Source organism: Patella vulgata, chromosome 1 (genome assembly GCF_932274485.2).
Source record: "Patella vulgata chromosome 1, xgPatVulg1.2, whole genome shotgun sequence".
Classification (NCBI taxonomy): Eukaryota; Metazoa; Mollusca; class Gastropoda; family Patellidae; genus Patella; species Patella vulgata.
The window spans coordinates 10,734,498-10,762,258 of record NC_065879.2 but is presented as its reverse complement, the minus strand read 5'-3'; the positions used below and the strand labels follow the sequence as shown (position 1 = coordinate 10,762,258).

At 36.2% G+C, this 27,761-nt stretch overlaps 1 protein-coding gene across 2 annotated transcripts in view; it reads right to left on the bottom strand.

Moving 5' to 3' along the window:
• The window catches only part of LOC126814502 (laminin subunit alpha-3), a 57,223-nt gene extending 30,764 nt beyond the window's left edge, over positions 1–26,459 (bottom strand). The window contains exons 1-5 of one of the 2 annotated variants that reach the window (XM_050539689.2): positions 25,562–26,459; positions 7,053–7,687; positions 6,229–6,413; positions 1,668–1,835; positions 859–1,041 (exon numbers count right to left, since the gene is read on the bottom strand). In XM_050539689.2, the coding sequence (XP_050395646.2) occupies positions 859–1,041; positions 1,668–1,835; positions 6,229–6,413; positions 7,053–7,687; positions 25,562–25,843 (1,453 nt within the window). In that variant the 5' untranslated portion in view covers positions 25,844–26,459. The remainder of the gene's footprint in view (positions 1–858; positions 1,042–1,667; positions 1,836–6,228; positions 6,414–7,052; positions 7,688–25,561) is intronic. The other variant, XM_050539681.2, reaches the window with a different exon arrangement.
• Positions 26,460–27,761: the final 1,302 nt, after the last annotated feature.

The following is a 27,761-nucleotide window of genomic DNA, read 5'->3' as shown; positions in this document are numbered from 1 at the left end:
AAACACATTTCAAAATCCATGTAAATACATATAGCAATCACTCGTATCATTTAGGAAATAATAATCATATTATCGTTTACCTTGTGCTTTTTAACGACAAGAAGATTCTTGTTGAAACGTTGCACTATTAATGTTGCTAGCAATTGTTATCCATAAAGTTGTTATTACTATCACTAAATGCCTTATAAACAATATAGTAAATAATTGTCTATAACAAGTGTCTGTATTATACAATATACAGAAAGGGTTTGTATCATTACATTGCAGTAAGCATGCGTATCATTACCTAATATAACACTGCAGTAAGTATCTGTATCATTACATTGCATATGTGCATCGTTATCTAATCAAATAAGAAGCAAGCTTCTGTGTCATTGCATAATAAAATAAGCATATATACATTTGCATATCATTACATAATAAAATAAGCAGCAAACACCTGTCTAATTACAGAATAATTAAACATACATTATGCAAGAGCTAAACCTGCCTATTGCAAGTCTTTCTTTAGGCCTGAAATGTTATCTAAATTATTAATTAGACATTTATTAACTTATCCAGACCATAATCAACTCTAAACAGCGATATTTACTGGATTAGGATCTGATTTGCTGCTCAACTTTCATTCATGATTAAGTCATGAAATGGATAATCGAGACTATGTTTTTTTTATCGTACCGACTTTAGTAATGATGATCGAGGTTAGGCCTAAAATTCAATCGTTAAATTCTTGGTTGAGAGTGGATCAATTTGACTGAAATGTTCAGCAAATTCCCTTTACATTATCTAGTTTTTAACTGTCAGCATAATGTATTTTTAATAGAAACAGCCGCCAAACAATTAATAAATGAAACTCACTTTTGCAGGTTCCAGGACTGTCAGCCATTAACAGTCCATAATACTGGGGATCACATGCATCACATCTTCTTCCGGTTACTAATGGTTTACACTTACATTGTCCAGGTAGTTGTCCCAATACGTTGGTAGTCTGGATACACGAACTGTTTGTGTCCGTGACACCCAGTACTTCACATGAACACTCTGTAATGAAATGTAATGGGGTTTAATGGAAATGTAATGGGGTTTATAACGTAGTACTTTTCTACACCAACAGGGATAATGAAGGGGGCTATAAACCATTCCATAAGGCCTGTCATTGAGTCAACTGGCGTAGTTTCGAATCCCCGGTTGTACGTGACAAGGAGTAGGGTCGCCTGTCTAGCCTCGTGGGTTTTCTCCGGACCCTCCGGTTTCCTCCCACTGCTAAAGACCCCTATGGGCAAGCGAATTATTGAAATAAAATTAAACCATATGTTAGTCCCGAAATGATCTATTTTGTGTCGAGTGGACGTTAACCCATCTCTCTCTCTCTCTCTCTCTCTCTCTTTCTTGCCCTCTCTCTCTCTAAGCCATTCGGTACACAATGGACGACATTGTTGACTAATCCTTGTCGAATTCCAACTGACAAGGATTCTTTTACACCCACTCCAGGACAAGTTTCCATCGATTGTCCGTGATCACCTGGTACCCAGGGACTCTTCCAGCGATTGTTCCACGCACTTGGTGTACTTGCAATAAGAGTTTATTTCATTACATTCTTGGAATTTTGAATATTGGAAATCCTTGGATCTTTGGATAATGAATCACAAAATACAAATTATTCTTACCGGTACATCTCTGCGTATCGTTTAAGGGCAAGGTTGTATTAGGGAAAAATCCCTGTACACACTCTTCACAATGCTGGCCTGTTGTATTATGTTGACAGTCGATACACACGCCACGCCCTACTGTACTGTTATACATACAACTAGTCGCATGATCATTACATTCACATTCTGAAAAAAATAGTAAAACATCATCATTACATTCTGAAATATTGCAACACGATTATTACATTCTCACTATGTTCATTACGTTCTGTAATAATAGACCATAATCACAACATTCAAATTATGCAATTACGCACATTGGTATTACATTTTTATAAAAATAGCTCATGGTCATTACATTATGTAATATAGTACACCATGATCATTACATTATGTAGCCATACACTATTGACATTCCATTATGTAATAGTACACCACGGGCATTACATTATGTAACCACTAGAAGAATGCCTGGCTTCGCTCGGGGGTCATAACTCCGAAACCGGAAGTGGTAGACTAACGCCACCTGGCCTATGTTACTCCCCGGTCCGAGCTACCCCTATACCCCAAATTTCAGACTCGGGGCAGACCTAGTGTAGCCGCCAACCCCGAACAGACAGACAGACAGACAGACCAACGACAGTCACAAATATTAGTATATAATAGAATAGATACGGCATTACATTATGTAACAGATACGGCATTACATTATGTAATAGTACCACGTGACCATTACATTATGTAACCATACACCATGGTTATTACATTATTTAACAGTACACGGTGACCATTACATTATGTAACCATACACCATGATCATTAGATTATGTAATATTACACCACGAGCATTACATTAACATAAACTAGTAATAACTCATGGTCATTACATTATGTAATAATACACGATGATCATTACAATCTGTAATAGTACACCATTATCATTACATTTAAATAATGTAATGCAAACTCATGATCATTACATTCTGTAAAAATACTTCATGATCACATTCTGTAAACTAACCCATGATCACGTTATGTAAAATCATTTCATGATCATAGCATTCTTTTAAAAATACACTCACAGTCATTACATTCTGTAAAAATGCAGCATTATCATTGATCATTACATTATTTAATAATACATAAAATCGTTAAATATACACTCTGGAATAATAGAGAATGGGCATTACATTCGGTAAAAATAACCCATGATCATTGTCTAGAAAATATATTTATTTTTAATAACATTTCAACTAGATCTCATTTTTACATATTACGTGTAATGTCATTGGTAACGTGTAATATCCAGGGCTCGGGAACTTGAAATCTGATTAAAACACAGGTCCTATTTCGTTTCGTTTTTTATAGTTCAAAATTTCGTTTTATTTGTCTGTACTACACTAGAGAGAGAGAGAGAGATTGGGTTTAACGTCCATTCTATACAAACTAGGTCATTTCGGGACTAACACATGGTTCAATTTTATTTCAATAATTCTCTTGCGCGTAGGGGTCTTTAGCAGTGGGAGGAAACCGGAGGACCCGGAGAAAACCCACGAGGTTGGACAGGCGACTTAAAATACAGACACTCGCACGTGCTTTGCAATAAAATACGTCCAAAATTTTAACTAGTATAAATAATGTACGCTTGGCACATTACCCGTACCATTATTTGAAATAATGATACACCAACATCAAAGGATGACGTCACATCTGAATTTTAATATATATATAATGTATGACATTTCTAGTTCTGATATTGTATTAACGGGATCAGCTGTTACCTGTTACCATGAGTAGGTAGGCTTATTTCAAATAGGTAAATACCATATAAGTGGACCATTTTATTATCTGGGATATTAAATTTAATAGCTCATTGATTTTCTTGACTCAGATTTCAGTTAGTCGGACATTTCTATTAAACTTCCAAGATGTTTTAATTTAATGGAAATTAGTTTGCGTTTTTACAAAAGACTGGAAATTTAATCTCAGCTATTAAATTGGTAATGTCATTTTAATTTTTGACAAATAGTGCTTTTCGTTTATGCAATAAAAACCGAAATCCAGCTGTCGTTAGTTTTAGGTGGAATTAAACTTAGTTTCACAGAATTCGTTTGCACTTTCTCGAAGGAAAGAATTAAAATCTCAAATATTTAAATCGTAATGTCATTTTAATTTTGACAAAGAGTGCTTTCATTTTATGCAATAAAAACCGAAACCTATGCTGTCTTGAGTTTTAGGTGGAATTAAACTTAGTTTCATAGAATTCAAAAGAAAGAAATAAAATCTCAAATATTAAAATCGTTATGTCATTTTTTATTTTTGATGGATATTTCTCTTAGACTTTCATTGAATAAAACCCCAAACTACATTAAAGGCTCAATACCACTCTTGTTGTAACTGAATAATATGTCCCAATCTTTATTCTGGTCAACAAATTGTACTATTTTACAATATTCCAATTAATTGATGATACAAATTTCATCTTAACACAACTAATTTAAAAAATTGGAAAAATTCAACTAAATGATTTGAAAAGCCTGACGTAAAGCTTTTCAAATGTGACTTGGATTTAAAAATATTTTTGAACCCTTTGGACAAGTAAAATAGGATATAATGGATAATTTACACAATAGGTAGGACACTAACACATCTAGTACTTAGAATAAGGCCATTTTTTATTTTCTGGAGCTGTCAAGCCAGCAAGAGTGTTATTGTCCCTTTAATATCAAGCTGTCTGGAGGTTTACGAGAAATTGAACTAGTTTCACAGAATTCGTTTGCATTTTATCAAAAGAATTATATAAAATCCCAAATATTAAAATTGTAGTGTACTTTAATTTTTGACGGATATTGCTCTTAGAAGAAAAGTCTAGTTGATGAAATAAAAACAGAAATTAGTATAATTATATCAAGTTGTCTGGGGTTTTACGTGAAATTGAATTAGTTTTAAAGAATTCGCTTAAATTTCAAGTTTTGACGAATATTGCTCGTGGAAGAATAGTCTAGTTTATGAAATAAAACCAAAATTACATTTATATCAAGCTGTCTCGAGTTTTACGTGAAATTAGTTTTTACAGAAATTCGGTTTGGCTTTTTTTAATTGTAATTTTAGATATTTAAATCTTAACGTTTTGACGAATATTGCTCATAAATTTTTTTTGCACTTTCCCAAACGATATTAAAATCGTGATGTGATTTTAAGTTTTGACGAATATCTCTCCTAGATGAACAAAATTAGTTTAATGGAAATTCGTTTGCGCTTTGTTTAAAAGAAATGAATATCGTCTCAAATATCAAAATCTTAAAGTTACAATTTCATATTTTTTTAAGAAAGTCAAAACATAATTATTTCTATGTCTTTTGCTCAATAGGTTGTCAACTCACTATTATACGATCATAGGTTATCTTTCTCACACTTAAAAATCTTTACACCGGAAATAATAATACAATTACCTCCCTTGTTTTCTATTCTCCACCATGGAGTAGCTATCTTCAAACGTTTGAAATGGAAGTTGAAAATGATATTTTTGCCAATTTCTCAGCTGGCAATAGTGAATTATAGGATTAATAGGATTATTCTTTAACAAGGTAGGATTGTTTATAGATACCATCTATTTTAAGGGCTTTATTTTAATACATTTTAAAAATATAACTTAAAAATATGAAATTGTAACTTTAATGTAATTTTAATTTTTGACGAATACTTCTCATATAGATAAATAGTCTAGTTTGCGAAATTAAAACAAAACCGACAATAACATAAGATGTCGAGATTGTTACGTGAAATTTAACCAGGCATTATATAAGAGCTAAATCTACCAAATGTAGACCTTTCTTTAGGCCTTAAATGCTATATAAATTATTAATTAGACAATTATTAACATGACAAGACCATAATCAACTCTCGATGCCATCGGATAGCTCTGAATTTAGGTAGATTAGAACGGTTAGCCATTTAATGACTTAATTCAAAAATGGAGAAGCGAAGCTAACACCCGAATGATCAGTAAAGTGGTTACGATCAATGCACACATCGTGTCAAAACTACAGCTATTGATAACTTCGCTCAAAATAAAGTAATCTGAATGAAATTTTTAATATATTCATTTTGCATTATCTATTTTTGAAATGTTATATCGAGAACGGTCTGCTCTTTATCTAAATCTTACATAATATGCCTTTAACTAGTTTCATTTAATTTCGTTTGTGAATATTTAAAGAATGGAATTAATATACAGTAGAATCTGTGTGAGCAGCCACCCCTTTTCAGCGACATCTCCTTGTAAGCGGTCACGATAAATTGCCCCCATAAAAATTCTATTGAAAATCCTTAAGGTCATTTGAAGCTTCAAGCATACTGCTCGTAGAAGAATAGTCTACTTTATGAAATAAAAATCGAAAACTATATCATTTCAAGCGAGCAAAACCATAAATTTTGTTTCTAAATTTTAAAATTCTTATTTGTTAGACAGGAAACAAAAATTAAACCTTTATTTAAAACGCAAAATTTGCATTTAACATCCATTCTAGTTCCGAAAATCGTGTTTGTTGAGATGTAAAAAAATTAAAATGAAACCTACTAGTACATTCATTCGGTGTTCCGTTAGGATAGGGTGAATAGGTTCCGGCCCTCCAAGGTCGATCGTTGTACATAGGTAGACATCTTTCACACTCACGTCCGTCAGTAAAATGTTTGCAGACACACTTTACCTCGCCGTTTTCAGTTGAAGTTGTACACGATGAACCATGTAAGTTACAAAAACATCTGAAACGAAATGAAAAGGGGGTTAACGTCCTTCTTTTCTATTCCAATTGGACTAATGGAGTCAGGCATACACCGAACATTTCGAATTCAATCTGTCATGGGTTCCTTTACCCTGACCCCGACCCCGACCCCGATCACACACATCCCTACTATCACTTAGATAATTCAAGCTATTATGTCCTCACTACACCCTTGTTTATGTCTAAGAAACAGCAGGATTTAACATTTAAGTCAATTTGAAGTAAATACCAGTCTGAATCCATATTGCATTCCGAGAGTTGTCTCCCTTCATACCGGTATCGTAAATTGCATTATTAGGAGCAACTGTCCTTTGTCACTAACCGGTCCGTGCGAGCGATTGCTATGGGGGCGGGACGGGACGGGGCGCGGGGGTAGGTGGGTGTCATGTGCCCGAACAGCGGCGCTACAGCTTACTCTTCCATCAAATTCCAACTGTCAAGGGTTCTTTCTTTTACGAGCACGCCAATATGTACCCGGGATCTCTGGTTTTCGTCCCACCGAACGACTATACGCTGTCCCCTGCCATGCACTCGCCCTGCACCACTGTCATGAAGCTAACTCAATTTAATGTTTCCAGACCAATTATACAAACTTATATATTATACAAAATGTCCATACCTTCCTGTTATTTCAATATTAGAGATAGCATAGTAATAATTCATGAATTTAGTGACACTACGGGAAGTCTCGTCTGCATCTGTAGCCGGGTAAATAAGCCTAATTCGTAAATCTGTAAAACTCAGGAAATTCAGAATATCCGACTGCTCAATCGAGTCGTAGTAGGTTTTATAGTCGGTTCCTGCAGCTCCTAACAGTTGGAGTAATCGATCGTTGAACGCAGCAAACTTTACTTGACCTCCTGGCTGAGGGTTGAAGACGTTTCCACTGTATCGGGTCGTGCAGATTACTTGATCAAGTTTTTCTTTAGTAACCTGTGAAGCTACACCATCAATACTCAAATAGTTCGCACAGTTTCTCGCGTAGTACTGAAGAGCTGTCCATGTTTTTCCGTAATCCATAGATTTCTCTAAAATCATTTTTCGCGGTCTCCCGGAATTGAAGGTAATGGTCATATCATCGGCAAAACGATAGAGTTTATTGAAAGATAAGATTATACTGATTTCGAAGCTGTTGGTATTGTCATAAGTTGCAATCGGCCACGTGATGGACTGCCACCATGTTGCTTCATCGTCATCAACCATAGCACTCACAGGATGTTGACCGACGCTGCACGTTCTTGCGGTAATGGGGCTCTGAAAAATATATAAAAAATGTAATGGCATGTTTGTATAAAATATTTATCAGAATTTTAGGAGAAAATTCAAAGATACACAGGGCCATAGGGAATTTGTCTTGCATAATCTATTGACGATGTTATTCGTATCCACAGTAGGATGATGGTTGAATTAGGGTTAGGGTTAAAATTAGGGTTAGGGTTAAGCTTAGGGTTAGGCTTTTGTTTAGATGTAGATTTAGGGTAGGATTAGGTTTATAAACTTTGGTTTAGATATGGGTTAGGGTAACAGTGTGGTTATTTATTCGTAAACAGTGTGGTTACGTGAGTAATCTTTATTCGTAAACAGTGTGGTTACTGGAGTAATCTTTATTCGTAAACAGTGTGGTTACTGGAGTAATCTTTATTCGTAAACAATGTGGTTACGTGAGTAATCTTTATTCGTAAACAGTGCAGTTACTGGAGTAATCTTTATTCGTAAACAATGTGGTTACGTGAAAAATCTTTATTCGTAAACAATGTGGTTACGTGAGAAATCTTTATTCGTAAACAGTGTGGTTACGTGAGTAATCTTTATTCGTAAACAGTGTGGTTACTGGAGTAATCTTTATTCGTAAACAGTGTGGTTACGGGAGTTATCTTTATTCGCAAACAGTGTGGTTACGTGAGTAATCTTTATTCGTAAACAGTGTGGTTACTGGAGTAATCTTTATTCGCAAACAGTGTGGTTACTTGAGTAATCTTTATTCGTAAACAGTGTGGTTACGGGAGTAATCTTTATTCGTAAACAGTGTGGTTACTGGAGTAATCTTTATTCGTAAACAGTGTGGTTACGGGAGTAATCTTTATTCGTAAACAGTGTGGTTACGAATAACGTTATCCATTGGTTATACGCGCCGTTATTTTGCGACTGTCAGATTAAAGCTGTTAACATTTTCGAGGAGCACAAGCGCATTCACTGCATTACTTGCCTTTACGCATTTTTAAAATCATAAAACGCGAAAATAAGTGTTAATGCAGTGTTGGATAATTTATTTCTATTTTGGATGATTTCGGCGCTTTCGACTTTTATAATCAGTTAATCTTACGTAAAATGGAAATAAAATGGAGTTTAACGTCCAAGATTTTCTGCATCGACCGGGCTAATACACACGGGCATACACCATGCAGAATAGTAGGACGTTAAACCCATTTCAGAATAGTAGGACGTTAAACCCCATTACGGAAATAGTAGGACATTAAACCCCATTACGGAAATAGTAGGACGTTAAACCCCATTTCAGAATAGTAGGACGTTAAACCCCATTTCAGAATAGTAGGACGTTAATCCCCATTTCAGAATAGTAGGACGTTAAACCCGATGATTAGTTTATATGCTTAAACCCAATTTTATCAGCACTGACAAACTAGGACTGTGTATTTAATTGTAAATAACGGTATAAAATATAGTAGAACATCTAGATAAAATTTACAGCCGGGATTTTATCAATATAATACATAAAATAACCTTATGTTTATTATAATTTGATAGACTAGCCGTGTTCATAAAATTTTTATTCAGTATAAGGATCAGACAGTCGTATATTGATATTTCTCTCTCGCAATTTTAATTTCATTTAAAGGGCCTATCTCGATTATATTTTGGAGAATAAAACTACTTTATTTTGTGTAAAAAGCCCTTAAAATCCTCCAACTTAGGGCCGAACAACTAGCTCAATATACGTGATACGTTTTTAAACAACTTAACAGTCTTCATCTGGAAACAAGTACAGAACTTGGTCCCTGCACTGTATAGACCGCCAAAGGAACGGTAATCGATTCTCAGGTCACCCAACGAAAAAATGACCCGAAATCTGAAAAGGGTTACGTGTCCAGATAAGCGGGTTTGACGTTCACGTCGAAACGACTCAATATTTTGAGCTGAAATTTTGAGACAAGGTAAATACATCTTTCATCTGTATTTTGGCGCTTAAATTTCATACGTACACAGAATTTTTATTTTTGAGACTCTGTTCAAATCGGGATAGCCCCTTTAAATATTATATTATATTTTCAAACAAACTATATATATATACATGTATATATATATCCCCCTGGAGAAATCAAGTTGTACCGGAAGTAGGTGTGTATGTAGTTTTATGGTTACAATGACTATGCCTTCTCGATTTGGGTAAGAAACAAAATTGTTGATTCCATTGCATTTAATGTGTTTGTTAGTTTTGTGTGTTGCCAATCTGTCTTTGTTGAAATTTTAACGTCTTTTGACAAAGTTATCTCCACTGTTGACAGATTCAGACAAAATGTTAACCAGAATCAGTAAACATGCTTCCGCTTAATTGTCCCAGACATTTTGTTTTTAATCGTATAAAGCTTGTCCCATCACTAATTGAAAAATAATACACTAAATTCAGAATTTCTGAAAGGAATATAAAGTCCAAAGTTAAATTTCGTTTGGTATTTAAAAACATTGGGCATGTTTAGCATACGGCAGAAACATGCCAGTCGCATGTCCAACCTCGTGTGTTTACTCCTGTTCCTCCGAAAACAAATAGAGCCATATGTTAGTTCCAAAATGACCTAGTTTGTGTGAAGTGGATGCTAACAGCCCCCCCCTCTCTCTCTCTCTCTCTCTCTCTCTCTCTCTCTCAACGCCAAAATAATAATAAAAAGAAAAACGTGCAGAATAGACTGTCGTTCAATTAGAGCTGTCGTTCAATTATTTCACCGAACATACTTGTTTAAAAATTATTTTTCATAATTGAATATTAATCACTTTACATACACTCATATTACATTAATAATTATATGTTCTTTAAACCAACGCCATACGCCCTTTAAAAGGCCAATATGTTGGGGTTTTTTTCAAAATACTTTTGATCGATACCTGTTGTATTTTCAAATAATAAATTTAATACATTGTTATAAGTTTTCCTGAATTGATTTACTATATACCCATTTATCAACCGTACAATACAAACTTATTGAATTAAATAATAATATATAATCAATTAATAGAATAACATTTAGATCAAGGATCAACAAGTAATAAATATATCTACAATCCTTAGTCTCCATGGAAGAGACGGTAAATATATAATTTTCAATTTGAATTAGATAATTAAATCGGGGATGTATGAATAAGAGAGAGAGAGAGAGAGAGAGAGAGAGAGAGATGTGTTTTAACGTCCACTCGACACAAACTAGGTCATTTCGGGACTAATGTATGGTTCAATTTTTTTCAATAATTCGCTTGCGTGTAGGGGTCTTTAGCAGTATATACTATAATATTAAGTCAAGCAGTATATACTATAATATATAGTCAAGCGGTAGTAAGAAGTTTTATTTTAATCCCTTCAAGTGTCTGTGGTTTATAATATACTAAGCGACGTTAATCTCAGTAATTATGTATCTATAAAATTGTACCTTGTGTTAATATATTCAAGTAATAAATGCCAATCAAAAAAAATCCATTAAATGTGCTTATATGTAGGCGTTTATCAATAATTTTATTAGTGAAAAACTTCACTGAAACCTGTTAAGAGGCCGTAAAATATCTCATTATTTCAACACAAATTACACTTCTGTGTACTGAAATCAATAAAATTCTATCCAATTAAAACTTATTGTTTACTGTGGATATGCATCAATAACTTTATTGTTAAAAAATACCTGAAATTTATACAGCGGTGATAAAAGCGGTGGATGTTTATACAGAAATGAAATGAAATAGGGTTTAACGTCCTACTGTTCTGAACCGACTGGGCTAATGAAGACGGACATACGCCATATAGTGTGCTATGAGGTAAATTTGGCCCGGACAGCGGCGTTACGGCCTACTCTTATATCGAATTTCAACTGTCAAGGGATCTTTTACATGCACGCCAATGTGTACACAGGACCTCGGTTATTCGTCCCATCGGAACGACTAGACGTCTGTCCTTTCCAGCTCCACCGTTCTGCACCAGTGACAAGGGGAAATAACTCCGGAAAATTCAGAGGAACTTCTCGGCCAACACTGGGGTCGAACCCGTGACATCCAGGCTAGAGGGCCAGCGTCTTACTCACTTAGCCACCGTGGCACCCGAATGTATAAATACAAACTGACGCAATAATCATTTTCCTACTTATTAATGGATCTAATTAAAATGAATACTAGACTAGAAAAATATCAAGCATTTCGACGGGTAGGCCTATAACTAATCAGAAACGAAAAATGTGTTGTTTAAAATTTCAGCTCTAGTATATAGGAAACGAAATAAATTAAATATGCTGAATATCTAATAAAAACAACTAAAACTTTAGAATATTTTCAAAACTAAATACAGTTTAATATCTACATCAGGTCGGATAGCAATGCACAATAAAATAAGAATAATATATATAATAGCTTTTCATTTGAATATAATGGCGTTTTGATCACAGCTGGTAGTGAAACGAATTGGACCCCGAAACTAGGTGAGCCGAATGCAACAATATTCTAGAAAATCAAGCCAATTATGAAATCAAAGAAAAACAATTTGGGTAATAGAAAAACAAGGGAGATTATATCCTTCTGGGCACTGACCTCTCTCCATGGGATGTCCCGGGCTTCGAATCCTGGCGCGCAGGCTGATTGGAACGGAATATTTTAGGCCCTCGTGTTTTCGTCACTCGTCCTTCCTGAGGTCCAAATGTGTACATATTGGCGCGCAGGTAAAAGAACCCTTGGCAGTTGGAAATGACGTCAGTGTAGCCGGAAACGCCGGTGTCTGGACTAAAGTCATCGTCTTGAAACCATACAAGTAAATGTTATCACGTGACCTGAGTATTATGATGACGAGAGTTTAAACCCCATTCCTCGGAGCTGCGGTGGTTCAGCGAGTAAGACGTTGGCACGGTAACCTGGAAATCCCGTATTCGATCCTGGTGTTGGTCGAGAAAATTCTTCGTGATTTTTTGGCGTGGTTCCCCCTTGTCAATGGTTCAGGATAGAGGGCCTGGCTAGAGTAAAGGTATAATTGTTCGGATATGACGTAAAACTAATGTCCCGTGTACTCATTGGCGCACACGTAAAAGAACCCTCGACAGTTGGAATACGATACAAGAGTAGATCGAGGTAAACGCCCCTTCACAACACACTGTATGGCGTATGCCCGTCTTCATAGGACGTTAAACCCCGTTTCATTTTCATTTCATCTTATCAAAGCCTTCGCGTAATACTCTACATTTTTCGTCACTAATTTCGATTGGTCTAGGACCCAGCTCTTGACCTCTCAGATTGTTCGATATAAAATATCATTGCGCTTTCCAACGGAAATGTCTTGCTGTGATAATCGGGTTCAAGGTTCGTTCAATGTCAAGATTGCTGACAATTTTCCACTCCAACATCCGCTTTTCCTCTATGATTATGCTATGACCCACTTCACATCTTAGTCCAAACCTTTCTAATTCATTCTTCTGTTTTTCCATTCTGCTAGTAAATTTAATTTTTCGTGAGGTTTTCAACTAAAAAAATGCTTTCAACGGCTATAAATGTATGTTTTCCTTTGTGTTTTTGTATCACATGTCTGTGGTAAAGGGAGATAACGTACCTAAAAGTTTGGAAATTTCAGACTAATCTAGCAACAGCTAGATCTTGTAAGATTCGAAGCCATATGTATTTAGCTACATATCGGTCCTGTATTGATGCATTAATATTTTAACCAGGAACTCGTTACACACACTTGGTAATCTTCTTCTTCATCTTGGTGTTGATCTTTAGGCGATGTTCGTCATTTCGAATACGATCTTCATGAAAATCGGCATTCCTGTTATTTGGTAAATGCGTATCGTTACAATTCCAAGATGGCTGCAATGGCGTCATACTCGGTTCCTGATATACGTCTCTCGTATGTTTAATTTAGTTTCGTATATTACAAATTATTAGTTTAGAAGATTCGTTGAATTAAAAAGTATCAAACATTAAAAACTTATATAAATATTACAGCTGACGACATAAAGACGGGGGCGAAATGAATATTGTTCATAAAATAAGTTAGGCATATAATTTATATCTATGATAAACGATCTATATTCCTGATTGAAATTATAATTTTATTAATGAGAACCTGCTGGATACTGACAACATTAATAATGTGAGAGATTTATGTCTACAAATGAATGATTAATAACAAAGGATGTGATAGACGATAACAACAGGCCTTATGTACGATCAACAACTTTGAAGCCTCGGAACAACCTACCACGTCATCTTTCCTCATGAAAAAAGTCCCGCAGTGAGAGATGTATGTCTAGAAATGAATGATAAATTACAAAGGAAATGATAGACGATAACAACAGGCCTTATGTATGATCAACAGCTTTGAAGCTTCGGAACAACCCACCACGTCATCTTTCCTCATGAAAATAAAGTCCCGCAGTGAGAGATTTATGTCTAGAAATGAATGATAGATTACAAAGGAAATGATAGACGATAACAACAGGCCTTATGTATGATCAACAGCTTTGAAGCTTCGGAACAACCCACCACGTCATCTTTCCTCATGAACAAAAAGTTTTGACATAGTGGTCCCGCAGTGAATATGAGTTATGAATATGGATTAATAATAATAATAATAATAATGTACATTTATATAGCGCTTAATCCATCCAAGAGCATGCTCTAAGCGCTGTAAGTTTATAGCTCCTGTGGATAATACATCGTGAACATATGCGTCTTAAGTCTAGATCGAAATTGAGCAACTGTTTCTGAACACTTTATTTTGTCAGGTAAGTCATTCCATAGTCGTGGACCATATACACTGAAAGCTTTATCACCAAAAGATTTTAATTTAGTTGAAGGTACAACAAGTGATAGATTATTCTGTGAATGGAGTGGTCGGATTGGTACATAAGGCTGCATAAGATCTGTGATATAGGATGGAGCTGAATCATGCTGAGACTTGTAGACCGGTGTTAGGATTTTAAAGTTTATACGAGACTCTATTGGTAACCAGTGAAGCGATTTAAGGACCGATGTTATATGTTGACGTTTTGCTGTTCTTGTGCTGATTCTGGCACAGTTGGTCTGAATTATTTGAAGTCGCTTTAATAAATGTTGAGATATTCCAGCCAAGGCACTATTACAATAGTCCAATCTTCAAAAAAATAGAGACCGCACCAAAAGATGACAAGCAGCAGTAGTCAATAGATGGCGAATGTTTCCTATACTACGGAGATGAAAATTACAAAAACGGCATAACTGATCAACTTGTTTTTCCATTGTTAAAGACGGATCAAACATAACACCTAGATTTTTAACCCTTGTTGCAAATTCAATACTAGAGTCGCAAATTACAAGACAAGACCCGGGAGTTGATGCGAGACGCTGTTTTGTTCCAACAAGTATTGCTTCTGTTTTTTCATCGTTTAACTTCAATTTATTATTATTCATCCAGGATTTAACAGCTTTGGAGCAGCGAGTGGTATTTTCGAAGGAATCATGAGCATTGTCTTGTTTAAACTTACTGATTAACTGTGTACCATCAGCGTAGGAGAAATGGCTTATATCAAACTGGTCTATAACATCCCCCAGACATCGTGTGTACAGTATAAACAATACAGGGCCAAGAACAGATCCTTGGGGCACTCCGCAATTAAGGTTTGCCAACTCGGAATGAGATTTGTTTATAATGATCTTCTGTCTTCTGTCAGTAAGATAAGATTTAATCCATTGTAAGGCCGTACCAGTTATGTGAAAAGTTTGATAAAGTCTTCTTAAGAGAATTTCGTGATCGACAGTATTGAATGCGGCAGACAAATCTAACAGGGTCAAAGAAACAAGTTTACCACTATCTACGGAGCACAGCAGATCATTTAGCACACAAAGGATAGATGCCTCAGTGCTATGATGTGGTCTGTAAGCAGATTGAAATTGGTCTAAAAGATTTCGAGAAACTACGAAGGACTGTAGTCGATTGTTTATTGCCTTTCAATGATTTTAGAGAGGAATGACAAATTTGAGACGGGTCTGTAATTCTTAAGCACATTCCGGTCAAAAGAAGTTTTCTTAATAAGGGGTCTTACAACGGCATCTTTATATATTAAAGGAAATACTCCTGTGCTAAGACTTGTGTTCACAATCTGAGTAATGACTGGAAGAAGCAGATCAAGATATTCAACAAGGATATTTGTTGGAAGAGGATCGAGTAGACAAGTTGTCTTCTTAGATGATTTGATAAGTTTTTCAATTTCATCGTTAGAGAAGAACTCAAAATCTGTTAGATAATCTCCACATGTGGCTGAAAAAGGTGTAATGCTCTCAGCTTCTTCATTTTCACTGGGGTGATCTAATTGTTCACGTATTTGATTTATCTTGGATGAAAAGAATAGCAGAAAGCGTTTGCAAGATTGTCATCATCGTCAGATTTTGGTAGAATTGTCTCAGTTGTAGTACCAAGTAGTGATTTCATAAAATTATGACACTGATTGGGAGACTTAAATTCGTCCGTTAGCTTTTGGGCGCAGTATGCGGATTTTGCGTCTTTGATTGTCTTTGAGTATGCACCTCTTGCTTTTTGGTAGATTTGACGATGGACTTCTAGCAGAGAATGGCGATATTTTCGTTCCGCTTTACGGCGTTCTTCTTTTGCTATGAGAACATCTTTATTGTACCAAGACCTGCCAGGCCGGAGATATACCTTCTTAGTCACAAAAGGGGCATGCTTATCAAGTAGGGCAAGTAAAGTGCTATTAAATTTATCGCACAGTTCGTTAAGCTCTATGGGTATATTTGACAGGAGATCTGAGGAATTAAGGTCGTTGCTGAAAGCTTCCCTGTCTAATGACTTAATCTTCCTAAACGAAATGGTAACTGGCTGCAACTTCGGTTTTTCAAAATTCCATAGGGTTGAAACGAGACAGTGATCTGATATTTGAATATCAGTAACTGATGCACTTTGAATGAGGGTACATGGCTCTGGGGTCAATTAACGAATTAAAGATGCATTATGTAAGATTTAGATAAACAGCTGGCCGTTCTTTCTATAATATTTCAAAAATAGATAATTCAAAATAAATATATCAAAAATTTCATTCCAATTAATTTATTCTGAGCCAAGTTATCACTGCTTGAAGCTTTAACAAGATGTAGGAAATATTGTTTAGTACCGTAGCCCCGTTTTTAAATTAAATCATTAATGGCGATCGAAGTTCAGTCGGTTTAAGTCTCTGACATCTATCGGTCTGGTGAAGTGATTATAGGCTTGTCATGTCCATAGATGTCTAAATAATACTTTATGTAACATAATAAAAATCTGCAAGAGTCAGCTCTTGAATAATGGATCTTTAAACATATATTATGCAATAGCTAAATCTGCCTATTACAGGTTTTTCTTTAGGCCTGAAATGTTATCTAAATTATTAATTAGACATTAATTAACTTATCCAGACCATAATCACCTCTCGATGTCATCCCTAGCCTGTGATATTTACTGGATTAGGATCCGATCTGCTGCTCTACGCTCATTCATGATTAAATCAAGAAATCGATAATCGAGACTATGTATTTTATCGTACTGACCTCCACCGTCGTGAGTCTGTATAGAACAGAAGCAGGTGTACATATACATATATATAATCACACTCGGTTTATACGAGTAAATATCATTATATTTATTCTAATCTTTATACACAAAATAATCGATAACCGAGTTCATAGACCCACGAAAAGTGCGAATCTGGAAAAAAATCGATTTCAACAGAATGGACCGTGCAATAAATCTGACAAACCGAGACAGCAATAACACAAACTCATAAATATTACTTTATCTTTTAAAAGAAAAGTAGATTTAAGTATTTAAATCTGTCATAAATTTTACGGCACTTATACATATTTACCTGGTCTCGAATATTCCAAATATTTATTCACTGGGAAATTTTCTAGGGATAAGCTCAACGACAACGGCAACGGCAACGACAACGACGTTACGTAATTCATTTAAAGATGCATTATGTAAGATTTAGATAAAGGACAGACGGTTTGTTCTAGTGATCAGTTCAACGACAACGGCAACGACAACGACAACGACGTTACTTAATTCATTTAAAGATGCATTATGTAAGATTTAGATAAAGGACAGACCGTTTATTCTATAATAAAGCAAAAATATTCTTAGCGAAGTTATGAATGTTTGAAGTTTTGACGATAAAGAGAGTAAATAGTCTCGAATGTCAAGTAATATTGACAACCCATAATACAACAATGCGAGCTGACTGTTCTTGTTATATTAGTTCAAAATATTCTGAGCGAATTTATGTATGTTTGAAGTTTTGACAAGAAATAGGATAAATAGTGTCGATTGTCAAGTACTAATATCAACCCATAAATAACAATATTTAGATGACAAATACACACACACACACACACACGCACACACACACACACCTGCTTACGTGTGTGCGATATCACCCTAGATGGAAGTGTACGTTAAACCCCAGGAACGAATGAACACGCTCCGATTCTCAACTCGTGGAGGCAGACATGGACGGGGTATGATACTTTCTCTAGAACCCCGAATACCACTTCTCGTTGGCCGCGGTGGCTAATTGAGTAAGACGTTGGCTCGTTAAACTGGGGGTCCTATGTTCGATCCCGGTGTTGGCTGAGTAAGTGGTGAAAAATGGAGGGTGTGAGAAGGGTCAACGTATACCCGTTCGGGTGGGACGAAAGAGAGAGAGAAATGGGGTTTAACGTCCACTCGACACAAACTAGGTGATTTCGGGACTAACATATTTCAATAATTCGCTTTCGTGTAGAGGTCTTTAGCAGTGGGAGGAAACCGGAGGACCCGGAGAAAACCCACGAGGTTGGACAGGCGACCCAACTCCTTGTCACGTACAACCGGGGATTCGAAACCACGCCAGTCGAATCAATGACAGGCTTTTTGATACAGCGCGCTCACGCTAACCATTTAGCCATCCAACCCCCCAGGTGAGACGAAACACCGAGGTCCCTTGTAAAAGAACCATTGTCAAATGAAATGAAATGAAATGGGGATTAAAGTCCTACAACACCATTGACGGTTGGAATTCGATATAAGAGTAGGCAGTAGCGCCGCTGACCAAACAAAAGTTGCCTCATAGTTGCCCCTCTTCATTAGGCCAGTCGGAGCAGAAAAGTAGGACGTTAAACCCCATTTCATCTACACTTCTCATAGAGTTGTGAATGTCACAGTTAAAGATTTTCGTAGTAAACTTTATAATAGTTTAGAAACACATGTTGGATACTAGAAGACCATTATTTTATAAAATCAATCGTGAAGGTTGTTTATGTGGTTACAGATGTTTTTTTTATATATATTTCGTTCCAGGTGGTACATTTTTAATACTATTCGTTTATTTTATATAAACACTATCAAATACATTAACGCATTAACCCATTTCCCCAGATACACCCAAGTATTTTCAGTATAAAAAAAACGAAACGAAATATAGATCTGTATTTTAATCAAATTGTTTCCCTGCAAGAAGTAAGTACATCCATACATTTTCAGTAAATACTATCAAATTAACACTGCACTCTACTTATACACCCAAGTATTTTCAGTATATACTACCCTGTTCAAACATATTTACTTTGCACGCTGATACATACATGTATTTTAAAATATATATTATTATTATTAAATTAACTAATTTCCTCACAAGCAGTAATACACACGTGTGCATTTTCAATAAATATTCCTTGATGCTATCAAATTAACACATTTTCCAACAAGTAGACATTCCCACGTATGTTCAGTAAAAACTATCAAATTAACTCAGTTCCCTATACAAGCAAATACACTCACGTACTTTCAATTATGCTATCAAATCAACTCAGTTTCCTATACAAGCAAATACACTTACATGCTATCAAATTAACTCATTTTTCTATACAAGTAGATACACTCACGTATTTTCAATACATGCTATCAAATTACCTCATTTTCCTATACAAGTAGATACATTCACGTGCTATCAAATTAACTCATTTTCCTATACAAGTAGATACATTCATGTATTTTCAATACATGCTATTAAATTAACTATTTTCCAAAAAACTATTCCAATCGATCAATCCAAACGCAAATTATGTCATCTTATGTTCCCAATGCGTTCCATTGATTTTATGCCGCCATATTTTTTTTTCTGTTCAACCGTAAAACATGCTTCAACAAACCTTCATCCATGAAAATCGACCGGAAGTTGGCAGTTGACATTTACAGAATATTTTTAAAGCATTGTTTTTTGGTTAGATTTAAAAAAAAAAGTAAATTGACGCTTTAAGAGATTTGTTTTATAATGGCCAGATAGGAATTATTCAGGAGGAAATGAAATGAAATGAAATGAAATGGGGTTTAACATCCTACTGTTCTGCTCCGAACTTGGCTAATGAAGACGGACATACGCCATACAGTTTGCTATGAGAAAAATTTTGCCCGGACAGCGGCACTACGGCCTGCTCTTATATCGAATTCCAACTGTCAAGGGATTTTTTTACGTGCACGCCAATGTGTACACGGGACCCCGGTTTTCGTTCCATCCGAACGACTATACAGCTGCCCTTGATATTCAGGAGGAATAAAGTAAAAGTAAATAGTATAACATGTCGAATAAATTAACCCTCTTACACGTCTCTTGTCAATGTATATTTCAACCTAATGTGTCACCGACGTTTGATCTTGCATATTCCTGAAGCAAACACCCGAGAAACCCCTCTCTCTATATCTACTCAAACGAAACATTGCGAGGAATATGTTAATCTTGATGTTCTTATGTATGGTTTTGGTTGTTGTTATAATTGTCTTTATATTTGTCTCGTATCTCTGCATTGCTGTATTTTTTTTAAAAATAATATTTTTATTTCAAGAAGATTATTTATGATTATTTGCAACACTGATGTAATGGATTAGAAAACAAGCCGAAGCTTATGTAAATTCGTCTCCATGTAAATTATACATTTCAATACAATTACTAAAATATACAAAATGTACAAGTATATCATTCATATTTACATTGATAAATAAACAAGTCATCATCATCATCATCATCATCATCATTTAACATTAATAACCATTAATCACTATCATCTGCCAATCATAATCATCATTCATCTTCATTCATCATCATTCATCATCATTTAACACTTATAATCATCATTAATCACTATCGTCTGCCAATTCTTATTTATTCAAAGCGTTAAATTAGTTTAAAATACTTGTGAACTTGATTAAAAATGACCTCCTGGTACGAGTTACTTTCGCTGGGATCACCATAAAGAAACGCTTTTGAGTTTTGGATTTAAGTGGGAGGGTATTTAAAGGACAATATTGGTGCCAGTCATTATCACATATGTGATAGAATTAATTAAACACGTCCCAAATATAATTTTAACTCAGAGATCATTGCTACGATAGCTGGGTTAGTCCGACCCCATTCATATCTCGTGCCCACTCGGCCAAACCTCAGCAGATTCCAGTACCCTACATCTAGCCTCGGCTGTATGATGAAGTCCGCCATTGGAACTACTTTCAAGTTCCTGATTACCAACGCCGTTGCCCATGACGACGCATTTAAAGAATGTTTTACCATACAAAGATTTCAAAGTCTGAAGCTGTTTTTCTTTCAAGTTTATCCTATTTCCTTTAGACGCGGACCAGTTTGAACTGAAAAGTCTACATACGCTTCGAACGACGCAGTTTTGAGAACTTCTTTCTAAAAGCGGCAAGTTTTCCTAATAATACCCCCGTCAGACCGGGGTAGCGTCCTTACTTCGCTGCTACGGCGATGGAAAATAGTTTTAGAGCGGGTTTGTTCCTAAAAAAAATAAGTCAACGAAAGTGTTCTTTGGAAGCGATCGGTTGCCTGGGTGATGGGGTCTATGGATGTTATTGTGGGGGTTGGGATGAATTTAAGGCCTTTATCAAGAATGTTCATTTCTAGGGGGTTGAGAAGTCTGTCGCTCAAATTGACAACTGTCTGTCCTAAAGACGGCTTCTCATTCCTTTTCCCTAATCCTAGTTTAAATTCCTCATCCAGCAGTTGATGATCTCTCTGGCCGTGTCTGGGCTCCAGTGGATTGCGTCGTTACCTTTCAGTTCTATTTTGCCCTTGAAGGTTGGTAATGTGGTGGCGTTTGGTGAAGGTGCAGTGGAGATCAGTTGGTTGTAGCTGGTGATGTTTTGGTAGGCGATCGGATTTTCTTGTCGGAGTCGAGAAGAAGTGGGGATCTGTGTGGCGAAGAGCTTGGTTGTTGGGAAAGTTGCTCTGGTCACCTTGAGTCACCTTGAGTAGATCTAGCATCTGCTCGTGTATCCTTGGTCCACTTTCCTCCCTGTTGTTGAGCCCGACGTGTATCACTAATTCTTCTGGTGCAGGACCCATGTAGTTCTGGAGTATTTGTTTGATGTGGCTGATCTTGGCTCCAGAATAGCTCGTGATTGTTGGCGAGATTGTAGGTTAGGGTTAGGGTAAGCATTAGGGCTAGCTCAAGGGTTAGGGTTAGGATTAGCTCTGTTTACATCTCGTGAACTTTGACCAAACGTGAAGTTGGCCTTATCAAATAGACCTAACCAAGAACTAGAGTAAGGGTGAAGGTCAAGTTTTTCTCTTTGTTCGCCGAATTTTGTAGCCTGTATATGTTACCATCCAGGCCGGACGAAGAAATCCTCAAACTACTCGACATTTGTCTGAGGAGGAATGACTTCGCTTTTAACGACCAAGTATACCTTCAGTCTTCCGGAACTGCGATGGGAAAACGATTTGCCCCGAGTTATGCCAATCTCTTCATGGCGGAGTGGGAAAGGGAAGTTCTGCCACTCTGTCCATTAAAACCAGATTTCTATGGGCGGTTTTTAGATGACGTTTTCATAGTCTGGACGTACACACTAGACGAATTTTGGACGTTTTTCAACATTCTGAACAATCATCATCCATCTGTCAAATTAACCGCAAATGTAAGCCATAACAGCATAGATTTCCTTGATACTACCGTGTTTAAAAGTAGCAACACCAAAATCACAGGCCAATTGGAAACTAAAGTATTTTTCAAAGAAACCGACACACATCAATTATTGTTCAAAAGCTCCTTTCACCCAAAACATACATTCTCTGGCATCATAAAATCTCAGATTCTCCGTTTTCATAGGATATGTACTCAGAAGACCGACTTTGAGTCAGCATGTACATTGGTATTTAGCAAACTAAGGGAAAGGGGATACTCCAAACGCTATCTACGACGTATAAAAAACAACACTTTCGCTGAGCTTGTCGCCAAAGAAACAAATAATATACAATCAGCAGTCAAAACCAAACTTTGTGGCCATCCAAGATGTCAAACATGCAAAATCTTAAACATATCCGACCATTTCCATAATAAAACATCTGGCACAAAATTCCCAATATTAGACCAACTTTCATGCAGTAGTTCAAACATAATTTATCTAATTTCATGCAGAAAATGTGACAAGCAATACGTAGGGGAGACTCAAAATGCACTTATGGAAAGAATTAACGGTCACCGGTCAGACATAGTCACCAAAAAAGACAAACCTGTCTCAATTCATTTCAACCAACCGAATCATGACATTTCTGATCTCATTGTCACGCCAATAGAAAAGACCAAGAGCGACTTTGAAACTTCAGAAGAAATTAAAACGTTTAGGCTAACTAGAGAAAAATTCTGGATTGACAAATTGAAAACAACAGCCCCCCTAGGTTTGAATATTCATGCGGCTAGCGCAATAGCTCCTTTTGTAGTTCCATTTAGCGCAACAGCAGCAAGTGCATCCAAAATCATCAGAAAACACTATACTGATCTCCAAGAAAATCACCCGAAAATATTCACACAGAAACTTTTAATTGCATATTCTAAAAATAAAAATCTGAACGACATCCTAGTGCACAGTAAATTAGATTAAATAAGACCAGTCTCCACCCTGACCCAAAACAAACCATATATCAAATCCTATCCCTAACCGTTAGTAAATAAAATCAATTAGATATAAGAATCCCTAGCCCTAACCCGGTGACGTGGAACAAACACGATTTTTTAGAAAATCCAATCTGTAGTAAGAAACACACTAATGTGGCTCTCTCCCGAGAGCCTCAAATTTCTTTTCTTTTTTCTTCAGAAACAATAATACCAGAATACCAGAAGCACCACCCAAGGAAGACCATCAGCGCCACCAACACCAATAAACAGTGAAATCGCCTTTGTATATAAATCTAATGTATTGTATGTATTTTTAATAAAACTAGGAAATATCACGAACTAATTTTTCATCATCCTAGGTCAGTGCTTATGTGGAGACTTAACCTCTCCCCCAAATTCTTAAACCTAACCTACAATCTCGCCAACAATCACGAGCCCGAACCGTATTTACATCTCAGCTACCTTGACGAAAATTGAGCTGGCCTTAACAAATAGATTTAGCCCTGGTTCTTTCCAAAAGAAACAATTAAGAACGTGCCGAATTTCCCGTTTAAAGTCGCTGATCGCCTTTTGCATGTTTCGGGCAATATAAAATATTTCTCAGCATAATCCACGGGAAATTGTACCCAAATGGATTATTGAACAAAATCAAAATATCTCAGTTTTCATGTAGTTGAATAAAAAAAGAGACCCAACAAAAGATATATCTTATGAGATGAAATGCCGAATATTAACCATTTTATCATATATTTGTAAAGATTGAACATAACTGAACTGGTATTCCTTTTAGCGATTCAACTTCACAATATTGTGAGTTGCAAGCGATTCACTATAGAAAGTAATTCATTAATATAAATAATATGTTTTAGACTAGGGGAAGGGGGGGGGGGGCATTGTTCCCGGCTCCACTACCCGAATTGAACTTTGAAATAAAAAAAATCCGCATTTTGAAAAGTCTATGATTTTTAAAAATATCTTCTTGCTGTCAGGTTAATATGAATATGATTATTTTAAAACATTTTGATCATGTAAGTCCGTCAGCAGGTTCATGGCTTGAAAATATGAAATCATCAATATGATTATTTTAAAATATTTTGATTATGTAAGTCCGTCAGCAGGTTCACGGCTTTTCGGGTTAATGATTACCATTAACAGTATTTAATTTGTTCAACCCCCGAATTTCCAACAAACAAAATAATTACAACGGTTATTACACCCAAGAACAAGAAGAACAAGAACTACAGGATGAGTAGTGCTTGGGGCTCCAAACCCTGAGTTCACAAAGTATTCAACCCCCGTATTTCCAACAAACAAAATAATTACCACGGTTATTACCCCCAAGAACAAGAAGAACAAGAACTACAGGATGAATAGTGCTTGGGGCTCCAAACCCTGAGTTCACAAAGCATTCTTAGACTTTACTCAACTTTCAATCACAGTTTATGACAAATATCTTTGATCCAGAAACACTAAAACATTGCACATAGTTTCTTACTGATGCATTTGATACATTAAAACAATAAAAGTTTTACAAAAGGGGGCATTTTATCATTTTAGTTAAAATAAGGCGAACAATTTTGAGTAAATTCTTAACTTAAAGAGGCATTTAATTTAACAATGGAGAGAGAGAGAGAGAGAGAGAGAGAGAGAGGGAGGATAACGTCCACTCGACACAAACTAGGTTATTTCGGGCTAAAACATGGTTCAATTTTATTTCAATAATTCGCTTGTGCGTAGGGGTCTTTAGCTATGGGGGGGAAACCGGTGTGGTTTTGATTCCCCCTGTTGTACGTGACAAGGAGTAGGGTCGCCTGTCCAACCTCGTGGGTTGAACCATGTGTTAGTCCCGAAATGACCTAGTTTGTGTCGAGTGGACGTTAAACCCCATCCATCCATCCATCTCTCTCTCTCTCTCTCTCTCCTTTAAAAATCTTCTAAAAATATATATCTAGTAGTTCTTACCTCGCCCAATCTAAAATAAGTATTAGAAACCGTTTGACCACAGGTATATTCAGGTGGATCCACTCGGATAGTGTAATTGTCATTTTTAGAAATATCTAAAAACAATGGCTCGGTATGGCAGGCAGAAAACGTGCCGTTTTGTTCACATTCTGCGTAAGGTGCCACACATGTACGGAACATCGTTAATAACACAATAACGATGATTACTCGAATATTTAGACATCCAAACATTTTGATTTTTACTTGAGATTTGTTTATTTTTGAATTTGAATTGATATCCATTTTTCACTGTATTTTAGACGCGGCTTGTTTTTGGCCACAGAAACAGATTTGAAATATCACTTAGACACCGCCCTTTGCGGTTTTGATCACAGAATGAGATTTGAAATAGCAAAGCACACTTGTTGTTTATCGGAATTATTGTTAAATATTATAGAACCGATCTCTTAATTCATTCTATCATCAGTCACAGGTGATTCGTCACGACAGAACCTCCTAGTTTTTACGACACCATTTTGAAATATGAAGTCTGTTCCTCCCCTCTCTTGTTTATTGAGTCAGAAACGACATCCGCATTTTCTGTTATTAATGACGCAAACGTCCACGTGGTTAAAAATAAATCTGACTTTTTCAATTCGCAATTTACAGGTATGATTAATCCTAGAGACTTGACTGATGTTTACGTTTGATCACCTGTTGCACATACATGTATATATCCACAGAACAGCGGGACAATTGATCTCTTACAACTTACTATTTACCATATATTTTTAAAGTTATCCCCGAATGACTCTCTGTAAAAACGTCTCGAGATGGAATTCACCGCTTCCGTTTGGGTTCGCACTGCTTGTCACAATCTGGTGAACTCCCCTATTAATTATCGTAAGCGTGCGATAAAGCAAATTAATACAATGCATTAGCATATAGATATATACGTATAGGCCGTAACATAGAAAGCATATTTGTTGAAATATATACATTATATGACTAAACCTTATTGATCGTCACCATAGTCACGTACGTCACAGCTTACTAACTAAAAACTTTAAACAGCTGTTGACACCCACCCGTCAATCAAGGCGGCTAATTTGCATACTAGTGAATTCATTGAAATAAATGGGCGGGGACAAGTATATGAACGGTGTTAATATGTGTGTTACTTCTATCGCCATATCTTGTCAACGATATCAAATGAAATGAAATGAAATGAAATGAAATGAAATGGGGTTAAACGTCCTACTGTTCTGCTCCTATACTGGGCTAATGAAGACGGGCATACGCCATACAGTGTGCTATGAGGGAAATTTTGCCCGGGCAGCGGCACTATCGCCTACTCTTATATCGAATTCCAACTGCCAAGGGATCTTTTCCGTGCATTCCAATGTATACACGGGACCACGGTTTTCTGTTTCATCCGAAGGACTAGACAGCTGTCCTTGTCAGGCCCTCCGTCCTGCATCACTGACAAGGGGAAACCACGCCGAAAAATCGGGATGAACTTTTTCGGCCAATGCAGGGATCGAACACCCGACCTCCAGGCTAGCGAGCCAGCGTCTTACCCACTTAGTCACGTGATCCTCTCTACGATATCACCCTTGGTAGAAGCGGACGTAAAACTCTAGAACGAACGAACGAACGAATCGCCATATTGTTTAATGTCAAGTCCTTCGAATTCATACCGGGACATCATGCGCGGAGTGGGGTATCCCAGAACGAATAATATCCATACATCCTCGAGTGATAAGATCAGAATTTTAGCATGAAAGTATTTGTCAAAAGTCAAAACTCTAAAGGTGCGCAACAAAGAAAGAAATCTATCTTGTAACACAGATCAGTAGGCTGTACACAACAATTACATTACTTCATCATGAAGATTTCTGTCATAAAATCTGACATTTTACAATCATTGTCTGTCAATACAGCGTTGTTTTTTTTTTTTTTTTTTTTTTTCATTTTGGGAAGACGCGCAAAAACTAAAGGGAACGCAAAAACTCTAAACATATGACGCAAAGTGCGTCACTGCGTCCTCGTGACTTAACCATTGTAATATTATATCTTTATCAATAAAGGGTCTTAGTTTTCAAAATGTTATAGATATAAAAATTAACTGAAAGATAAAATATCGTTTTTCTTCTTTGGAAAAATAAAATGGGGTTTCACGTCTGCTCCGACTGGGTTATTGAACCATTTTAGTATTTGC